The sequence below is a fragment of the Palaemon carinicauda genome, chromosome 13 (genome assembly GCF_036898095.1).
Source record: "Palaemon carinicauda isolate YSFRI2023 chromosome 13, ASM3689809v2, whole genome shotgun sequence".
NCBI lineage: Eukaryota > Metazoa > Arthropoda > Malacostraca > Decapoda > Palaemonidae > Palaemon > Palaemon carinicauda.
In genome coordinates, this window is record NC_090737.1 from 11,812,805 (window position 1) to 11,826,816 (window position 14,012).

Here is a 14,012-nt window from a genome sequence, read left to right on the forward strand (position 1 = left end):
TTTGATAGTCTTGTACTGTTTTCAAAGTTGAACTAACGTTTTGTTTTGTCTCTGCAGTGGTTGACGTTCAGAACGTTCAACTTGCGCTCTATCGTTACGATAGAGAGAGAGTCTATCACGGTGTCACGTTGCAGTAAGAGTAAACCGATTCTAGCGTTTTGTTCATTCTTTCTTAGCTTAAATGGTTTTAATTCTAATAAAGGAACTTTTTATTTGGGAAATCTTTCAGTTTTTTTCCTTTAACAATAATATGTTTTAACGATATATATATTGGGCTCTTCTCTCAGGTGCTAAGTCAAGAGAGAGAGAGAGAGAGATAGAGACGGAGGGAGAGAGAGGAGGATAAACGTTTCGTTCAAGCGGGTAACGTTGTTATCGTTTTTGCTCTTCTCCCTAGTCTCTTTAGTGGAAGAAGGTAAACGTTTCTAGAGTTTTATTCTTGTTCTCAGGCTTTATGCGGTGAGAGATTTTAAACGTAGTTTATTTGATCCAGTGTTTAGTCTCTTTCCCAGCCACTGAATTATTTATCTTTCATTATGTTTTTCTGTTACATTGTAATACTGTTTTCGCAATTACTAACTTTTAATGAAGGATAGAATTGCGTGTTTCAGGTACAAACCACTTAAAGTTTCGAGTTCAGTGAAATAAGTGCAAACAGAAAATCAAAAGTGATAAAGTGATATGCGCAAAGTGTTACAGTGTTGCGTTCGAGGGTTCGTCTGTTCGTGCCAGTTGTTCGCCTAGTCTGGGACCTCTTACAAGCTCCCAAGCCCAGGGGAGAAGTAATGTCGAAGGACTTATGGGTTCAGCAGGCCTTGATCGACGAACAGACGTTTCCCTCCGTGGTTTCGGGTGTATCTACACACGTTGCCGACGTGATCACCCCACCCACACAAAGACGAGAGAGCCCTTTTATTCCTCGTCTGCGGAAGAGGTTTCTCGCAGAAACCATGGACCAAATCTTGCAGCTTTTAAGTGCAAGTCGGTCCCTTCCGCGCAAGTCCAACTCCTAGGTGTAGCCATTAGCACTGGGTCAGTTCGGACTTGCTGCAGTACGACAACTGCACACCTCCCAGAGAGGCAAGGTGGTATCGCAACAGACAGTAACTCCGTCTGTTGCCGCACCAGCTGTTTTAGACCCTCAGTTTCAACGGACAGTAGCTCCGTTTGTTGTTGTCTTTCTTAAACTCTAGTGGTCTATGCTGCTGACAATGCAGTCTCAGCTTGCGGTGTTGATACAGGAGTTTCAGGCAGAGAAGGTTAGCACACCTCCTCCTGCGAGCGCTCATCGCCTCAACTTCACCTCTGCGCAGTCCACCCTGCCAGACGTATGATGTTGAGGTTCCTCAACCTACCTCCACGCGTGAGCTGCCGCATTGGGAGTTGCCAGATACCAGCGCTGTGCAGCTCATGAGGCAGCCGCCTCAACTCCACCTCTGCGCAGGCCACCCTGCCAGACGTATGATGTTGAGGTTCCTCAACCTACCTCCACGCGTGAGCTGCCGCATTGGGAGTTGCCAGATACCAGCGCTGTGCAGCAACCTCCACTTTCCTTGAGGCAGGAGCCTCTTGCTTTGCGGCAACCTCCTCAACACTTGAGGCAGGAGCCTTATGCTTTGCAGCAACCTACTCTACCCTTGAGGCAGGAGCTTCATGTGTTGCGACAACCTCCTCCATCCTCGAGGCAGCAACCTCTTGCGTTGCGGCAACCTCCCCCATCCTCGAGGCAGCAACCTCAACTCTTGCGGCAGCCACCTCCACTCTTGAGAGAACCTCAACTCTTGAGGCAAGAGCCTCAACTCTTGAGGAACCTCATGCTTTGAGGCAGCCGCCTCAACGCATGCAGCAACCGCATTCTTCACAGCATGAGCCTCTCTCTGCGCAGCTACCTCCTCACCCTTGAGGCAGACGCAACTCTTGAGGCAGGAACTTCACAGGAGCCTCATGCTATGCGGCATCCTCCTCAAACCATGAGGCAGGAGCCTCATGCTTTGCGGCATCCTCCTCAACCCATGAGGCAGGAGCCTCATGCTATGCGACATCCTCCTCTACCCATGAGGCAGCCTCATGCTATGCGGCATCCCCCTCAACCCATGAGGCAGGAGCCTCATGCTATGCGGAATCCTCCTCAACCCATGAGGCAGGAGTCTCATGCTATGAGGAGCCTCATGCTATGCATCCTCCTCAACGCATGCAGCATAAGCCTCATCCCTTGCAGCTTGAGCCTCATCCCATGCAGCATGAGCCTCATACCATGCAGCATGAGCCTCATACCATGCAGCATGAGCCTCATCCCATACTGCTTACCTTACAGCATGCTCTTCATACAGCATGCTCTGCATACAGCATGCTCTGCTTACCTTACCGCATGCTTCTCAGTCACACATCTTTGGTTGTTGCCAACTCACTAGACTGTCAAGCAGTTTCATAACGTTGCCTTCTAGTCTGCTGCTTTTGCACCAGTGAAACCCTCACTGAGAAAACTTAGCTTTTCTCGGATATGGTTCCTGTAGATGAGAAAGTGCTATTCTCCCTCCTTCTGATATTCCCTTGAGGACTGTCATTTGGAGAGGAGCCTTTAGCTGCTTAGCCTCCTATGGACTTTTATTTAAGCATAACATGCTTCCAGGGAGGGTAATGGTTCCACTTCAGTCGCTAACCCCGTCTGTTACCACACCTGCTCCCATAGACCTTGAGCTGTGTTGCAAGAGATGCAGTCCAAGCTTAGTCCTTGTTAGAGGATTTTTTTGTTTACGGAGTCAGTGTGTCACTGGGAAGACGTTCAACAACCAGCAGAAGTGACTTGTTGTGACGCAGTGCGGCAACCTCAGCAACCCGATAAGGAGTTGTCTTTACGACCCAGACAGTCTAGACAGCTTCGGGTTGTCACTGTACTTCCTCGCTTTCCCATGGTTGACAGTTCACAGACTGTGCAGCAGTACCATGATCTTGTGTCCGGCTCCGTCAGACGACTAGCTTTTAAGAGCTCCCACAAGTCGTCGCTGTCTGGAGATTCTCAGATGGACTATGGATCTGACCAAGGAACTGGGCCTCCTGGTCAATTTTGAGGAGTCCCAGCTCGTCCCATCCCAGACCATTGTCTTCCTGGGTATGGATCTTCAGAGTCGAGCTTTTCGGGCTTTTCCGTCGGCCCCAAAGATCTACTAAGCCCTAGATTGCTTCCAGAGCATGCTGAGAAGGAACCGATGCTCAGTCAGGTAGTGGATGAGTCTAACAGGGACACTTTCATCGCTGGCCCTGTTCATCGAGTTAGGGAGACCCCACCTCCCCCCCCTTCAGTATCATCTAGCGGCTCACTGGATAAAGGACATGACGCTAGAGACGATCTCAGTTCCTGTTTCCGAAGAGAGGAGGTCTACTCTCACGTGGTGAAAGAACAGCTTTCTTCTCAAGGAAGTCTACCTTTGGCTGTTCAGAAACCCGACCGCCATCTCTTCTCTGACGCATCAGACACGGGCTGGGGTGCGACTTTGGACGGACAGGAATGCTCGGGTACATGGAATCAGGAGCTAAGGACACTTCACATCTATTGCAAGGAGCTGTTGGCGGTTCATCTGGCCTTGTTAAACTTCAAGTCCCTCCAGCTTAACAAGGTGGTGGAGGTGGACTCTGACAACACCATAGCCCCATAGCCTTGGCTTACATCCCCAAGCAGGGAGGGACTCTTTCGTGGAAGTTGTTCTAGATCGCAAGGGACCTCCTCATCTGGTTAAAAGATCGAAAGCTCACGCTGGTAACGAGGTTCATTCAGGGCGATATGAATGTCATGGCAGATCGCCTTAGCCGGAAGGGTCAGGTCATCCCCACAGAGTGGACCCTTCACAAGAATGTTTGCAGCAGACTTTGGGCCCTGTGGGGTCAGCCAACCATAGATCTGTTCGCTACCTCGATAACCTAGAGGCTCCCGTTGTATTGTTCTCCGATTCCAGACCCAGCAGCAGTTCACGTGGATGCTTTTCTGCTGGATTGGTCCCATCTCGACCTTTATGCATTCCCGCCGTTCAAGATTGTCAACAGGGTACTTCAGAAGTTCGCCTCTCGCTAAGGGACACGGCTGACGTTGGTTGGCTCCGCTCTGGCCCGCGAGAGAATGGTTCATAGAGGTACTGCAATGGCTGGTCGACATTCCCAGGACTCTTCCTCTAGGAGTGGACCTTCTACGTCTACCTCACGTAAAGAAGGTACATCCAAACCTCCACGCTCTTCGTCTGACTGCCTTCAGACTTTCGAAAGACTCTCAAGAGCTAGGGGCTTTTCGAAGGAGGCAGCCAGAGCGATTGCCAGAGCAAGGAGGACATCTACTCTCAGAGTCTCAGTCTTAAGGGGAAGTCTTCCGAAGCTGGTACAAGGCCAATGCAGTTTCCTCATCCAGTACCACTGTAACCCAGATTGCTGACTTCCTGTTACATCTAAGGAACGTAAGGTCCCTTTCAGCTCCTACGATTAAGGGTTACAGAAGTATGTTGGCAGCGGTTTTCCGCCACAGAGGCTTGGATCTTTCCACCAACAAAGATCTACAGGACCTCCTTAGGTCTTTTAAGACCTCAAAGGAACGTCGGTTGTCCACTCCAGGCTGGAATCTAGACGTGGTCCTAAGGTTCCTTATGTCATCAAGATTTGAACCTCTCCAATCAGCCTCTTTTAAGGACCTCACATTAAAAAAACTTTTCCTCGTGTGCTTGACAACAGCTAAAAGAGTAAGTGAGATCCACGCCTTCAGCAGGAACATAGTTTTCACATCTGAAACGGCTACATGTTCCTTGCAGCTCGTTTTTTTTTGCTAAAACGAGCTTCCTTCACGTCCTTGGCCTAAGTCGTTCGAGATCCCAAGCCTGTCCAACTTGGTGGGGGACGAACTGGAGAGAGTACTTTGCCCAGTTAGAGCTCTTAGGTACTATCTAAAAAGGTCATAACCTTTACGAGGACAATCAGAAGCCTTATGGTGTGCTATCAAGAAGCCTTCTCTTCCAAGGTCTAAGAACTCAGTTTCTTACCTATTCAGGCTCCTGATTAAGGAAGCACATTCTCATCTGAAGGAAGAAGACCTTGCTTTGCTGAAGATAAGGACACGTGAAGTGAGAGCTGTGGCTACTTCAGTGGCCTTCAAACAGAGCCATTCTCTGCAGAGTGTTATGGATGCAACCTATTGGAGAAGCAAGTCAGTGTTCGCATCATTCTATCTCAAAGATGTCCAGTCTCTTTACGAGAACTGCTACACCCTGGGACCATTCGTAGCAACGAATGCAGTAGTAGGCGGGGGCTCAGCCACTACATTCCCATAATCCCATAGCCTTTTTAACCTTTCTCTTGAATACTTTTTATGGGTTGTACGGTCGGCTAAGAAGGCTTCCACATCCTTGTTGATTTGGCGGGTGGTCAATTCTTTCTTGAGAAGCGCCGAGGTTAAAGGTTGTGATGAGGTCCTTTAGTATGGGTTGCAGCCCTTTATACTTCAGCACCTAAGAGTCGTTCAGCATCCTAAGAGGACCGCTACGCTCAGTAAGGAAGACGTACTTAATAAAGGCAGAGTAATGGTTCGAGTCGTCTTCCTTACCAGGTACTTATTTATTTTATGTTATTTTTGAATAACTAATAAAATAAAATACGGTTAACATGTATGCTGGTCTCCACCCACCACCCTGGGTGTGAATCAGCTACATGATTATCGGGTAAGATTAATATTGAAAAATGTTATTTTCATTAGTAAAATAAATTTTTGAATATACTTACCCGATAATCATGATTTAATTGACCCACCCTTCCTCCCCATAGAGAACCAGTGGACCGAGGAAAAAATTGAGGTGGTGTTGACAAGAAGTACTGGAGTACCTGACCACAGATGGCGCTGTGGTGTTCACCCCCACCTGTATAGCGATCGCTGGCGTATCCCTACCGTAGATTTCTGTCGGCAACAGAGTTGACAGCTACATGATTATCGGGTAAGTATATTCAAAAATTTATTTTACTAATGAAAATAACATTTTTCTAGTTCCTTCAGGAGGTTGATAGACAATAATTATATTTGACTAAATTCTAGCCCTGAGGCTAGGCAATGGAACTACTGTACATGTGGCCATTGAGTATTACTACAAATATTTACATGGCATTAAGGGCACCATATCAGTGTTAATATTCTATTAATGATGTTTTTAATTGGTAGATTACCTCCTAAGCTAATAGCATACTGTATTTGATTCTGTAACAGGGACCCAAATTTACCTACTCCTCAAAATTACACAACCCGACCTGATGAGAGATGGTTAGAAAATCTGAAAACTCTGTGGCCGCCATACGAAAAGCAAATCCAACAGTATCTTCACATTGGTAAGAAAATTGTCATAATAAGTGTAGAATTTTATATTTTTGGCTTTTATTCTTTCATGAATTGCTAAATATTTAAACTTGAAGCACACTTTATTTTCTTGTTTTTTTACTCCATACAAATTACTATAAACTTGCAGTTTTTATTTTATTTTTTTTTTCCACTTTTTAAGACATGGATGTTGTAAGCAAGGATCATTATAGAGCCCAGAAAATGGCCCTGTGGAACCGCTTGATTCCTGATCTCATCATGTCACGACCAATAACGGAAGCACCACCCACTGACACTCCATGGGCCACTCGCCCACCAGTCACGTTTACATTCGTTCCAACGGTAAGTGCATTAACATAGTTATCATATTGGCATACAATTACATATGTTAGCTGACTTTCATGAGTTTTCCCTCGTTGCATTTAGGTGCTGGATGGCTTCACAGCCCCCAGCACTAGTGTGTATAGCCCAAACTTTATAAATATCTAATACTTACAAAAACTAAATGCATATGTGTATTTAATATTATTTTAGCCTAATGTTGCCAAGATTTGAAAAAAATAAGCTCATTATTTTGATAATGAAGTCGGACTTTTACTGTTAGTTATTTAAAGGATTTTCTTCATTTCGTGGGTATGGTTGTGTGTTATCTCAAGTACTGTATTTGTTATACTTTGCGGGAGTAGAATAGCTCTTTGCTTGGACCTAAGGCAACAGGAAGTTAGGGAGTCAGTCCATTGCATTTTTGTTTCTGAACACCTTGTGTTTTCAAATGCTGAATTTTTAGCATTTCTCATTTTTTAAATGAAGATATTCCATTACAATCTCAATATAAAATGGACTTGGTAGTACCACTTCAAAATTTAGCCTAAGTTTATGGTATTTAGATCATCCCTGTAGTTTCTTTTTGGCTTAATTTAGTGATACCTTGATATTGTTTCCTATGGGTTTACATTTGGTAGGGAAAGTTTCAAGCTCCAGTTTGACTGTTCTTTTATTCACTTTGGTAGATCCTGTAGCAAGATCCCTTTTCAAAAACATGGGTTCAGTCAGAGAAGAAACTGATATTTAGTGACTTTACTTTTATATACTTTTTCTTTTTTCATTACTGAATCCTCTAGCACTGGAATTTAGCTAATTATTAGTTTTGCTTGCTGTTTTATGCAAATTTTATAAGTATTTATTCACATAATCATTATTCTTAATAAATGCTTCGAGGGAAGTCCATTGGCCAAAAAATTATTATTTTTGATAATGCACTGTACCATTTAATTTTTCCTTCTAATGTGGAATAATCATCTACACCTATTGACGCAAAGGGCCTCGGTTAGATTTCGCCTGTCTTCTCTATCTTGTACTCGCTGCTCATCCCCCTCTAAGAGAGTGGTTCTTAAACTTTTTTGCCTTGCGCCCCCTTCTGTATTAAGCATAGATCCCATGCCCCCCCCCCCCCTCCCCACCCTTGAAATTTCTGCCAAAGTAGAAAGTATTATTTCAATAAAATAAACATTGTTCATAGAAAATGGGTTAAATAAATATATTATGATGAAACAAAATTTTATCATGATCTTTTTTCAAACTGTTTTAGCATTATACAGATTACAGTTATTACATTGATAGAAAATACTGGAAAAAATATAAATTACTGCAAAAATAATTTTTACTCTTAATACAATCATTCATGGATCATGACTACATCAAAAAATATTACACATCCTCCTTAGTAATTGATTTATCCATATTTATGTAGTATTGTAAAACAAAAGCCATCATAATTACTACATTTTTATTTTCATTGTTACTATTTTAACTACTTGCGCCCCCCTTGAAAGCTCCTGGCGCTCCCCTAGGGGGCGCGCCCCCCAGTTTAAGAATCACTGCTCTGAGAAGACTGTGTCAAACGGGGCCCTTTACTCATATCCATACAGTAACACATGTCTCACTAAACTGATATATAGCCTAGTTTTTCTATGTAATTTCAATCAATTTGATTTCCAAATTTTACTTACGGAAGCCATTGTCTATGCTATTTAAAATCTTTCATGAAACTCAAATTGTAAAGATCGTGTATTAGATCATAGTTTCTAAATATTTAAATTGATTCCACCTCATTAATCCTTTCTCCTTCCAATGATACTTAATCTTCCATTGCATCTTTCGTTATCATCTGTCATTCTTCCATTTAACTTGAGCCCAACTCATGTGATATTTCATACATTCTGATAAGCAAGTATTGCAAATCCTGTGGTGTTCAGGTAATAAGAACAGTGTCATCAGCATACTCAAGGTCAGCTAGTTTCCTATTACCAATCCAGTCCAATCCTCATCCACCATCCCCAAGTGTTCTATGCATTACAAAATCCATGAGGAGGATTGTGAGGACAACAAGACGAGCTGAGAGAGAGACTGACAATTTACTGAACTTGCAACGGGCACTATATTACAGTATGTGGACGGATAAGTAGCCCTGGAGGGAAACTTTTCCAACCGCCAAAATCATTGTGTTTTCATTCAAAATAAATTAACAAATACCAAGGTGTTAGCCTAAGGAAATATACAGTATTATACATAAAAAATAATGCTCTCAAAGAGTGCAACATCGTGATACAAATATCCACTGCGTGGAACAAATAATAGTTACAATTATCAGAAAAGAGTCCAGGGGGAGGAAACATGGCAGGTAAGGCTGTCCTTATAAGTACTCCCCCCCAGACAGGGGGCATCGCAGATGGTTGATGCGATTAATCCCTGTATCGTGGCGGGCGACGTAGTTCCCCTCTGGTGCTTGAACAGAGGGGAAGGTTGCTCTGCTTCGGAGGAATCTTTCCCCTGTCGTTGTGTGGTTTTCTCCCGTTTGGTGGATGATTTGATCCGAGGTGGAATCCTGGGTCTACCAGGACCCGCGGTGATCTTCTTGTTGCTTTCAAGGTATGCTGGTTTTAATCGGGCGATCGTCGCCCAATCTTCTTGTCTTTGGATGTTCAAGAGGAAAGATTTAGCTGTTCCTCTGATGACCTCGTAAGGGCCGCGATAAGGTCCAGTCAGGGGTTGGCGGTGAGCATCGACCCGGATGAAGACGTAGTCGCAGTCGTCTAGGTTCTTGGGCATGAAGTGTCTGGTCCTGTCCTCTTATGTTTTCAGGCATGGTCTGAATTTCCCGGCGATCTCTCTCAGGTGATCTAGCTTGGTGTCGTTGGTTGTTGCAGGGAAGAACTCGCCAGGGACTGTAAACTTCTCACCGTAGACCTTCTCCGCAGGGGAAGGTTCGCCATCTGCCCCGGGAGCGGTGCGAGGGCCAAGGAGGACCCATGGGAGGTGCGCTTTCCAATGTTCGTCTGTACATCTCGCCATCAGGGCTGCCTTGAGTGTGCGATGAGTTCTCTCGACCATGCCGTTAGCTGCAGGGTTGTATGCAGTGGTGCTGTGGAGTGTCGTTCCCATCAGGTTTACCAGAGAGAGCCAGATCTGACAAGAAGGCAGAACCTCAGTCTACCGTGATATCGTCGGGGACACCGAAGTGGCTGATCCAACTCGACAGGAGAGCTTCAGCGTAGGCATGGGTGGTTGCTTCAGACATTGGAGTTGCTTCTAACCATGTAGTGGAGTGGTCGACTATCGTCAGCAGGTATCTTGCAGAACCTGAAGGCGGCAGAGGTCCCACGACGTCCACATGGATGTGTCCGAATCATCTCTTGGGTTGGGGAAAATCGCCGACTCCCAACTCAGTATGGCGGTTGACCTTACTCGTCTGGCAGTTAATGTAGGTTCTCGCCCACTCACGGGTGTCTTTCTTGATTCCTGGCCAGATGAATTTCTCGGATAGAAGACGGGCTATAGTGCGACCCGAGGGGTGTGATAATCCGTGGGTAACGTCGAAGATCTTCCTTCTACAGGAGGCGGGAATCCATGGGCGTGGGCGATCTCTCTCAGGATGGTTTCCCCGGCGGCGCCGAGGGGAATGTCCTTCATCTGTAGCGTTGATGCTGTCGTACTATAGTCCTGGGCCTCTGGGTAATTCTACTGTTGTACGGCGAGGTTGGCGTAGTCGATCCCCAGGTGGACTGCGTTGATCTCGACCCTGGAGAGGGCGTCGGCGACGGGGTTCTTCTTCCCCGGTACATAACTGATAGTGCAGCCGAATTCCGCGATGGCTGCCAGGTGTCGTTGTTGGCGAAATGACCATGCGTCTGAAGACTTCGTGAAAGAGTGATCAGGGGCTGGTGGTCCGTCGGGATGGTGAAGGGGGTCCCTTTAAGCATGTATCTGAAGTGGCGAACGGCGAGGTGCTCCCTGTTGAACGTGTTGTACCTGGTTTCCGCAGGTTCGAGTTTCTTGCTGAAGACGGCCAAGGGCTGTGGGTAACCATTGACGATCTGTTAGAGGACAGCACCGCAGGCGACGTTGCAGGAGTCGGTTGTCAACTTCAGGGGGGCGCTATCGTCGTGGTACACCAGGGTGGTGGCTTTGGCGAGGGCGGTCTTTGTCCTGTCGAAGGCGCGTTGCTGCAGGGGACCCCATATGAGCTACTTGGATGTTTCCTTCAGGACGTCGTTGAGGGGAGTCAGGATGTGGGCGATGTTAGGGATGAAGCGACGGTAGTAGTTTACCATCCCCAAAAGCTCCTGAAGGTGCCGGATGGTCGTTGAGGTTGGGAAGATTTTTACGGCGTCCACTTTGGTCAATGTGGGTTTCACGCCCTCTGTGGATATTTGGTGTCCGAGGAAGTCCACCCTCTCAGCGCCGAATGTGCACTTGTCGAAGCGCACGTTTCAGCCCAGCACGAATGTGTCTCCATTGTTCCTCTTTCATCCTGGAGAAGATTAAGATGTCCACGTAACAGATGCAGAACGGCAGGTCCCCCACGATGCTGTCCATCAATCGTTGAAACGTGGCCCCAGCGTTGCTTAGGCCGAAGGTTGAAATGAGGTGTAGAAGCCGAACGGCGTTATGATGGCAGTCTTAGGCACGTCCTCTGGGAACACCGGAACCTGAAAGTATGATTAAAAAAGGTCAATTTTAGTTAAAAAAATTTGCCCCATGAAGGGCACTGGTGAGGTCTTGCATGTTCTGCAGAGGGTAGTGGTCTGGCGTTGTGATGAGGTTAAGGCGCCGGTAGTCACTGCAGGGCCTCCATGTCCCGTCCGGTTTCTTCACCATGTGGAGCAGAGACCCCCAAGGGCTGGACGACGCCTTTTTGCATATGCCCATCTGTTCCATGTCTTCGAAGGCACGTTTAGCATTTCCTAGCTTCTGCGGCGTAAGGTGGCGGAACTTTGCGTGCGTGGGAGGTCCCGTTGTGTTGATGTGGTGGTAGACCACGTGCGTGGAGGAGGATCCCGGTGACTGTCTAAGTTCCGGTTTGAAAACGTCGGGGAACTCTTGAAGAAGGACGTTGTATGGGTGCGCTACGACGGCGGAGATGGGTGTGATACTTGGACCAGCTTGTAGTGGGTGGGTTTAGCATGTCCCGGTGTCGATGAGGCGTTTCTCGACGACGTCGACAAGTAGGCCGTGGTGAGCTACGAAGTCTGCGCCGAGGAGGGGGTGTCTGACGTCGGCGATGACGAAGGGCCAAGAGTAAAATTGGCCCATGATCGAGATTTTAAGCACCCTAGTCCCATAACACCGTATGGGGGATCTGTTGGCGGCGTTGAGCGAGGGAGCATCACTGTTAGGCGCCCGGTTTAGGTCGGCCTGTGAGGGAGGAAATGTTGAATGCATACAGCTGGTATCAACCATAAGCTTACGGTTGGATATGGCGTCGAAGATGTAGAATCTGATCTTGCTGTGATCTGCTACTGCGGCGATGGTTGATGTCGGCAGTGGCTAGCGTCTAAATTTCTTTGGGAACATGCAGGGGGCCCTGCACTTCATTGCATTGCTCCCAAACTGCAGGTGGTAGAAACACAAAGTTGGGTTCGGTCTATGCTTCTGCTGCATTAGCTGCGTAGATTTCTTCTTCATCAGGGCAAGGATTTCGTCGTCATCAACAGAGGGCGCCGCCGAGGAGTCGAGGGATGAGCAGCTGAAGGAGGATGATGTACTCGTGGGCGCTGCCCCTGCTGCTCGTGCATGTCAATGTCGCTTTCTATATAAGCAGGCTTTAATCTATCCACAGTCAACCAGTCTACTGCTCCATGGACCATGATTTTAAATGCCCTCTTGTCCTCTCCAGCACGCAATAGGGCCCTTTGTAAAGGCGTGAGAGCGGGGGATAGTGACCGTCCTGCCTGATGAAGATGTAGGGGCAGGTGTCCAGCTGGGAAGGCTTTAAATGCTTTGTCCTGTCTCCATAAGTTTTGGGCAGGGCCTGACTTTTCCTGCCCTTTCCCGTAGCTCGGCAAGGCCAACATCTTTGGTATCTGGATTGGAGGGGAAGAATTCGCCAGGGACCATGAGTGTCTCCCCATAGACTTTCTGTTGAAGAGGCGATGCTGTTTTCTTTTGGGGCCATTCAAGACAGAGGAGGACCCAGGAAAGTTGCTTGATCCAATGGGCATCGGGCCATTAAGGCTGTCTTCAGGAACCGGTGACTTCTTTTGACCATATGTTGGCTGCGTGGTTGTTAGGCCGTTGTACTGTGCAGGTTGGTTACCATCAGGCGGGCGAGGGATACCCACAGGTCCGAGATGAAAGCGGAGCCTCAATCGGTTGACATGTCGTCCAGGACCCCAAAACGGCTGGACCAGCTGGAGAGAAGGCCCTGGGAGCAGGTGTCTGATGATGCTTTGGTCATGGGAGTTGCCTCTGGCCACCTCATTGAACGGTCGATGATTGTGAGGAGGTACCTGGTGTCGCCCGAGGGTGGTAAGAGCCCCACGATGTCTACGTGGGTATGTCCGAACCATCGTTTTGGTTGAGGGAAACTGCCGACTCCTGACTGTGTGACAGCTGACCTTGCTGATTTGACAGGCCGTGCCTCCATGTGCCCACTCGCGTGCATCCTTCCTGATCCCTGGCCACATGAAATTGTTGGTCATCAGCTTGGTGGCAGTCCTTGATGAGGGGTGCAAAAGGCTGTGGACGACGTTGAATACCAGCCTTCGTCTCGATAGTGGGATGAAAGGTCGAGGGCGCCCTGTGCTGGTATCACAGAGCAGAATGTGGCCGTTTAGATGTAACTTGACATCCTCCCTTTGAAGGGATGTCGAGGAGGATCTTGCGTCTGGTGTGGCGGAGTTTATGCTTCAACTGAAAAGGAATAAAATTTAACCATAAAAGAAATTGATGGTACAACCCAGGAACATAGTGATGGGCTAAACTTAAATTTGCACTTTGGTATAGATTTACAGTTCTACTTTTACTTAAAACAGATGGATCCATTACTCACTGTCCAAAGGAAAAGGCAGCCTTTGTGGCTGATATGTGACAATAAACATAGAATGGAAAACTTAATCTTCCTCATTCCAATTTTCATGAGGCTAAACTAAATAGTTTAGCTTTTTAGTCATCCTGTACATCTTTGATGACATCATCTACAGGTGCTCCTCTAGAAGTAGCAGCAAACACACTCGCAAAGATGAGGCAGAGGAAAAGGAAGAACTCTTAAATTCCCCTTCTACAGGGTTGTAAAGTCAATGCTGAGGCACTCGCAGGGTTAGAGACCACAGAGAGACTGAAAGAACACAACCAGGTGATTTGTCCTTGGTGTCTTTCTAGGATAAAGAGAAACAGAAGA

General features: G+C 47.0%; 1 protein-coding gene across 1 annotated transcript in view; it reads left to right on the forward strand.

Annotated features, from left to right (window-relative positions):
- LOC137652174 (uncharacterized) overlaps positions 1-14,012 on the forward strand; it is a 54,941-nt gene that overhangs the window by 33,749 nt on the left and 7,180 nt on the right. Inside the window, exons 4-5 of the mRNA XM_068385383.1 lie at positions 6,227-6,345; positions 6,516-6,676. Of these exons, the coding sequence (XP_068241484.1) occupies positions 6,227-6,345; positions 6,516-6,676 (280 nt within the window). The remainder of the gene's footprint in view (positions 1-6,226; positions 6,346-6,515; positions 6,677-14,012) is intronic.